General features: G+C 42.4%; 1 protein-coding gene across 1 annotated transcript; it reads left to right on the forward strand.

Moving 5' to 3' along the window:
• Window positions 1-4,434: 4,434 nt before the first annotated feature.
• Window positions 4,435-5,118, forward strand: LOC113406181 (claudin-34-like). The gene has a single exon (XM_026649308.1). The coding sequence runs from the start codon at window positions 4,435-4,437 to the stop codon at window positions 5,116-5,118; it is 684 nt and encodes a 227-aa protein (XP_026505093.1).
• Window positions 5,119-8,204: the final 3,086 nt, after the last annotated feature.

Raw genomic sequence — 8,204 nt, forward strand, 5'->3', positions numbered from 1 at the left:
CCAGCCCTTAGTTTAAAAACTGCTCTACAACCTTTTTAATTTTAAGTGCCAGCAGTCTGGTTCCATTTTGGTTTAGGTGGAGCCCATCCTTCCTGTACAGGCTCCCCTTTCCCAAAAGTTTCCCCAGTTCCTAATAGATCTAAACCCCTCCTCCCTACACCATTGTCTCATCCACGCATTGAGACCCTGCAGTTCTGCCTGTCTAATTGGCCCTGCGCGTGGAACTGGAAGCATTTCAGAGAATGCCACCATGGAGGTCCTGGACTTCAATCTCTTACCTAGCAGCCTACATTTGGCCTAGCAACCTCCAGGACCTCTCTTCTATCCTTCCCTTTGTCATTAGTACCTACATGTTCCATGACCACCAGCTCCTCCCCAGCACTACACATAAGTCTATCTAGATGTCTCGAGACTTTCGCACCAGGCAGGCAAATCACCATGCAGTTCTTCCGGTCATCAGAAACCCAGCTATCTATATTTCTAATGATTGAATCGCCCATTACTAATACCTGTCTCTTTCTTATAACTGGAGTTCCCTCCCCCGGAGAGGTATCCTCAGTGCGACAGGATACCACAACATCATCTGGAAGGAGGGACCCAACTATGGGATTGTTTCCCTCTGCTCCAGTTGGATGTTCTCCTTCCCTGAGACTTTCATCCTTCTCAACAGCACAGAGACTGTCAGACTGGGGGTGGGACCATTCGACTGTGTCCGGGAAAGTCTCATCTATGTACCTCTCTGTCTCCCTTAGCTACTCCATCTCAGCCACCCTGGTCTCCAAAGCCCGTACACGGTCTCTGAGGGCCAGGAGCTCCTTGCACCAAATGTACACCTACGCCACCTGCCTATAGGACAGGTAATCATACATGCTGCATTGGGTGCAATAAACTGGGTAAACCCCACTCTGTTGCTGGATGTCTGCCTGCATTCTCTTTTTACTCCTGCAGCTCATTCCTTTGTTGTTGTTTTGTATTTATCAGGGGGTGTTTTGGGCTTAAGTTTAAGGAATGTTAAATGTATGTAGCCCCCTCTCCCCGACTTGCCCTGTAAACTCCCTTCCAAAACTCCCCTGTTTGCTAGCGTCTCTGATCACTTAGGAGCAGGCTTTTTAAAGCCCTGATCTTCCTGAGCAGCTTGCCCTGGGTTAGGGTTAGGGTTAGGGATCAAAGCTTTGTTAAGAAGCTCTCAGCTCGCAGCCTTGCCTAGCAGGCCATGAGAGCCCAGGTAACGTTAACAGCATTTCTAAGTGACATTCCTATATTGGACATTTGCAGGGCTGCCACTTGGCCATCTGTGCATACTTTTACAACCCAGTATTCCATTACTGCTGTATCCAGATCAGATGCAAACTTTGGGAGGGCAACCCTGCAGTCAATTCAAAGCCCCACCTCCTATGAGTATTGCTTGTGAGTCACCTAAGTAGAATACATGGCTGCATCTACTCAAAGATGCAGCCATGCCTGTAATGTTTATTCTTCGACATGTGATGGAGAGGTCCCACCCTCCATCCCCTCTGCATTGGTGTCTCTGCTTCTGACGTTCGTGTGAAGGAACTGAAGGGGTTGGAGTGATACTGCCCTTATATGGCAAGGGGAGAGACTAGGGCTTCAGGGCCTATGTGCCCCCATATGGGTATTGCTAGTCCAAGTTCTATGGCTCTGGTGTGCTGGGTGTGCACACACCTAAGTAGAATACAGGGTTGCATCACATCTCAAAGAATAACAGTTACAGGTAGGAAACCATTTTTTCTCCTTTAGTTCAAGTAGTAGGCCATATGCTCAGTCCTGCAAAATACTGAGGGTGCTTCGCATCTCAACAGGAGTGTTCAGTTAAGTACCTAGTGGAACCTTACAACAGGAAGTTATGAGTGCTTGTGGTACGTGGCATAGTGGCTATCATGAAGTTCACAAGTGGCTACTGTTTTGTTACAGGAATTTACTTTTCTGTAGAGAACAGGTTAAAAGCATGCAAGGAAGAAATGTGTTTGCTGAGATATACACTATGTTACTGTGCAAATAGGTCACAGACTGGTAGATTGTGGAAAGATTTTAAAAAAATAATGATCTAAAACTATTTTCACACATAAAGTAGATTAGGGAATAGCAATTAGATACTGATCACTAGGAAATATTTACTGAAGTTCAAAAATCCAAACATATCCCTTTTGTGAATCTGCTGTGTAATTTATCATTTAAATGTGAATCACTAATCGAAAACTTATAAAGCAGCCCAGCCCCAGAGAGCTGCTGCTCAAACAGATAAAATTCAAAATATTTAAAACATAATATATTGTGTGAAAACCAAATACCTTCATTAAAATGGGGGAAGACTGAAACAACAAGGGCCAATTCTCATCATACAAAAAAAGCTTGGAGAAGTAGAGCTTTTAGGCATATTTTAAAAGTAGATGAGCTGACGTGGGTAAGCCTGGGGGAATGGGGGGGAGGGGCAATTTCCACACCTAGGGGTCACCACAGTAAAAGTTCTGGTTACCAACGAACATAAGCTGTGATAATGGAACTCTTAAATGACAGATGGTGTCAGGGCAAAGATACTTTCCAGGATGAGGGTCACAGAGATGGCCTTGAACATAGCCACATACCTCAATTAAAGGCTTAAAATCTGTAAAAATACAGAGGAGGTAAGAAATAGGATTGCACAGTGGATTGATAGTAAGGTACTGTGTCTTTCATTTCAAGGACACATGTTCAGATTCAACCCAAGTCAGCAGTAATTAAACAATAGTCTGGGCTGTCTGGTGATCTTGAAATAGTGGTCTATGTTCTATTCCTTGATGTCCCTATTATAAAACCCACCATTTCAGTGGGTATTAATTGGACCCTTGCTGGCATTCTGAGAAGAGAGGCCAAGCATTAAAAGTATATAGATATTGAGATTTCTCATTCCTTTGTGCGGATCAACTAGGTCTGGACCAAAGTACAATTATGAGGTAGTGTGGAGTATTACTGCAATGCTGGTGCCTTCTGTGAACAAACATGACTCTAGTCAACAGGACTGCCAATCTGGCACCTTTCTGAGACACTCAATTATTTAAAAAAAAAATTAAGAACAACAGAACCCAGAACATATGGGACTTTCTGATACTGGATGTAATTTTGCAGCTGAAAATTGTTGCTTGATCAGAGAATGCCTATACTATAGGGGTTGCTGTAACTGGAGTGGAAACCTCACTCACATTAGGAAGCCCCTGTTTCACTCATTCATAACTTTCTAAAACTATAGTCCTTGTTGCTGAAAACTTTCAGGCTTGAGCTAAGCCCCAAAATGATTTCTTGGAGGGTGAGAAGGAGGACATTGGAAGAAAATCAGTTTTTGAGAGGAAATATATATATATTTTTGGCAACTGCTTGTAGGAATATGGCATATATGAAAGATGACTGTGAAGCTCTCTGGGGTACTCAGGGATGGGAAGGCCCCTCACCGCCATCTGCCTTTAGCATGAGACAGTCTTGTCTGTGCATGCTGCAGACCAGCTTCCTGAATCCACCAGCCTCTGGCTGCACAAGTACTACCTTTCAGGGCTCCACAGACCTCACTCTCTCTGTACAGACAGTCATAGGCACACACCAAACCCCCAATCCTCAGAGTGTGCCCTGCAGTGTCCAGCCCCTCTTACACTGAAGACACCCAGAATTAACAGGCCTGCTATTCCCAAAGGAACAGAACACGAGCTTGTAAAATTCAGCTTGGAATGTTGATAGCCTGTTGTAAATGAGACAATACTCGATATAGATGTCAACAGATAGAGGAGTAAACATCTCGGCTGGCAGAAAACCTATTTTTCATCTTTGCAGGTGAGCAATACCGTATAGACTTGAAGAACATATTTTCAGTATACATACATAACTCCTTACTTAGTATTTGTACGCACATTTCACAGGGATATCAATGACCAGTGTGACACCAGCTTTTATTTGAAATCTCACATGACATTCTTTGGTGAACCAGAATATACATACCAGAATCAGGAGATTTCCATAGCCTCTCTGCTTTGTCAGTTGGCATTAACATATTTTTGCGTCACAATGAGAATAAATTATGGCATATGAAATACTGAATTCAAGCAGCAATGAGGATAACATCCTAAAGAAAGAGATGAAACTTCCATTCTTTGTTCATGAAGTTCAAATACTGGCCTGACCCTGCAAATGCATAAGCATAGGGTTGCATATGTGAACAGCTCCATTGGTATAAATGAATAAAGTAATGGACATGTGTATGTAAAACTCATCAGTGTGCGATTTTTCCTCACTATAAGAAAATGTAATGTAATCATAATTAATAATTATACATTGGGTTTCTTTGAACATTAATAGTAAAATAATAATAATTAATAATACTATAATTAATCATACATATATTGGGTTTCTTTTCAGTGCTCCTGTGATGATCTTCTTGGCTAATTTGCTTGCATGAGGACTGATGAAGATCTTGAGGCAATGTCCTCTCTGTTTAAAAGAGTTACCTTCCAACTAGTTGGCTTTTCTTTGGGCTCTCTCGGCTGGATTTTATCCTGTATTACAACGAGGCACGCAGAGTGGAGGCTGTGGCTTGTGGATAATACCACCATCTTCTCCTCTGGTATTGCCCATGTGGGAATCTGGAAAATCTGCTTTCCCCCAAATTTAAAAACCTCCAGTGACTATGGTATAGTGTGCTGTCATGAATTCAATTTCAATGAAAACTTTTTCCCTGTGGAAATGTTTCTTGCCCAGATCCTCCTGCTCATTGCTACTTTCTTGGGAGCATTAGGAATATTTTTCACTTTCTTACCACCCTGGCACTTTTATATGGGAACAATTCGCAAAACTCAGGCTATCTGCTTGTTTCTAGCTGGAGGGATCTTGTATATAATTGCAGGTCTCTGTGTCTTAGTCCCAGTGAGCTGGAATTTCTATTCAGTAGCAAACAATAGCAGTATCCCCTTTCCTCCTTCTTTCCACCTGCCCTCTTTCCCAGTAGCACAGAGAATTGGGATTGCTATTCCTTTGGGGATCTCATCTGGCCTCATGTTGCTAATAAGTGGGATCATTTTCCTCTATATCAGATCTCCTGTGACATCAATTAGGGTAAACCCTATGAACCCAAGATCTTAACTATCAGCCTAAAGAGACACACAACATTCTAGAAAGTGTTTTCCAGAAATTCTTTGGATTTGAATCAGACAAATCTAAATAAAGTTGATGGTTAGTTCTTACAAAAATAAAACAGTGACTCCTATTAATTGCCAAATATTTCCAAAGATTTGCCAATAATATCAACAGCTGTTTCATTCTACCACTGATAAATGTTGGTATCGTCTGTGTGTATGTAAACTTCAGTCACCTACTAAAAATATTAAAAAATGGGCATTCAACTGTTCACTGTTAATGAGTTCAAGTAAGCCCCCAACACTGTAACACATTTTGAGACTATATCTTCTAAGAATACAAATTCCTGGTGTGCTTGTTATCATCATTAATTTTGTAGTTGTTATTTATACAATACTATTGGTGTGAATGGTGAAGACAAACAAAATGATAGTGTGGCAAGAAAATGGTTTACAACAGTGAAAGAGCATGAAATGTGCTTAAAGTAATGTTCGGATATTTGCTTCACTTTGGATTGACTTTTTAAAACAAAAGTTAGGGTTTGTGGATGATGTGTGTCCAAAGTGAAGGTTGAGCTTGCAGGTTCAATGATAGAAAGCTGGCTAGCTGGTGGGTCTTCAGAATTGCTTTGAAGACTGAGGGTGTATTGCATATCGGATAAGAGAAGATATTCCAGACATAGAAGATTGCATGGGACAAGGCACAGAGCCATTTGTGGAAAAAGGAAATTAAACTCTCAGGAATTATGTGCCAACTAGAAGACTTTTATAACTAGCCTTATTAACTGTCATTGATATAAGGTAGCAGGGATTTTTATACTTACGCTTTGTCTACACTGAAACTTGCACTCATTTATTTAAAGGTGTGTTTTAAAACTGATTTAGTTAATTCAGTGCAAGTTTACATGCAGACATAGTTAAACTCTTCTTGCATATTGCTAAAATTTTACCAAGTGAAGTTGTATCATATTAGCTGTGACAGAGGTCTTACCTATTGTCCTACCCTGTATATAGTAGATGTTTCTGGGCCTGACTGTTATTTACACTAAGGATCTTGTTAAATGGGCTACATTGGACCTCTTATTTGCATTTGACACTTCACTCTTGGGCAGTGTAAAGAGGCCTTAATATAAATAAGAATCAGGCTTTTCTCTTTTTAATATTATTGTGGGTTGCATTAAATCTTGTCGTTATGGGTTGGGCACAACCACTGCCGGTCATTCAGGATCAATGTAAAGGGGTAACTGAAGTAATAGCAGTCTCCAAACCCAAAACACAGGCACATCTCTCTTCCAAAAACAAAGGCTACCCAGAAATCTGAACAACCCGGCCAGAGGGGTTTGCTGGATACAGTTTGATTAGAGGTGTGTGTATCTGGGTCTGTAAGAGAAACAGGACCCAAAGTGGCTTACTTTAAGCAACCTTTGGGTTTCTCTTTTAAAGATTGGGTGAGTTTTTTCCCCTGAGTTGTGGCCAGTGGGTTTTTCTGCTTTCTCTGGGCTTTTTTTTTGTCTTGGAGCATGCCCCGCCCCCAACACGCAGTGTGATGATGCATACACTGCCACCATGCCCACCATGATGACATAAAGATAGAAACCCCTCTTCAATGCCCGGCATAATGATGAAAATCCCGCGCCTCCACCCAGCGTGATGCTACAAAGATGCAAATGCTGCCCTTATGCCCAGTGTTAATGCCCTGCCCTGCATGACACAAGAAGAAAATCAGAGATTGGTTAACAGAAGGCCCACTTTGTGAGGTATGGCATTCCAGACACCATATTCACCAACAACAGACCCCCAATTTGCCTGGGAAGAATTCAAGGAAATTGCACGCACATGGAAGTTCGAACATCCCACCTCCTCCTTCCCAGCATACCCACAGAGTAATGGGAAGGTGGTATCAGCTGTGAAAACAACTAAGAGTCTGTTGCATTAGGCTGTTTCTTTTGGTTCAGACCCCTTGTTAGCATTTTTGGCACACATGAAAGCCCCATCACAGGAGTGAAAAACAGTACATTGCAGGTGCTGATGGGGCAAAGGACCAAAACCCTACTACTAATAAGGGGAGACTTGTTGCAGCCAGAAGGATGGAGATACTACCGAGAAGAGATGACTAATAATCAGAGAAAGCAGGCACTAGACTATGACAGGTTAGCCAAGGATCTACCAGCCCTGGAGACAGGCACTCCTGTGAGGATCCAGTCATTAGAGAGACACCAGAAAGAGTGCACCCTGGTCATACAAGGTGATTAAGCAAGAGGGACAAGTGATCTAAAGGAACAGGAGACCCTTATGAACCAGCAGACACAGCACCAAGAGAAAACATACAGAGATCATCACAGACTAGAGAGACAGAGAACCATCTGGAGACCAACTCAACAGGGATGGAGGAGACTCCACAGAGATATAAAAAGCAACAGAGGGTCCTGTGGCACCTTTAAGACTAACAGAAGTATTGGAGCATAAGCTTTCGTGGGTGAATGCCCACTTCATCAGACGCAAGTAATGGAAATTTCCAGAGGCAGGTATAAATCAGTATGGAGATAACGAGGTTAGTTCAATCAGGGAGGGTGAGGTGCTCTGCTAGCAGTTGAGGTGTGAACACCAAGGGAGGAGAAACTGTTTCTGTAGTTGGATAGCCATTCACAGTCTTTGTTTAATCCTGATCTGATGGTGTCAAATTTGCAAATGAACTGGAGCTCAGCAGTTTCTCTTTGGAGTCTGGTCCTGAAGTTTTTTTGCTGTAAGATGGCTACCTTTACATCTGTGTGTGGCCAGGGAGGTTGAAGTGTTCTCCTACAGGTTTTTGTATATTGCCGTTCCTGATATCTGACTTGTGTCCATTTATCCTCTTGCATAGTGACTGTCCAGTTTGGCCAATGTACATAACAGAGGGGCATTGCTGGCACATGATGGCATATATAACATTGGTGGACGTGCAGGTGAATGAGCCAGTGATGTTGTAGCTGATCTGGTTAGGTCCTGTGATGGTGTTGCTGGTGTAGATATGTGGGCAGAGTTGGCATCGAGGTTTGTTTCATGGGTTGGTTCCTGAGTTAGAGTTGTTATGGTGCGGTGCGTGGTTGCTGGTGA

Source organism: Terrapene carolina, unplaced genomic scaffold (assembly GCF_002925995.2).
Source record: "Terrapene carolina triunguis isolate 2854851 unplaced genomic scaffold, T_m_triunguis-2.0 Scaffold23, whole genome shotgun sequence".
NCBI classification, from domain to species: domain Eukaryota; kingdom Metazoa; phylum Chordata; order Testudines; family Emydidae; genus Terrapene; species Terrapene triunguis.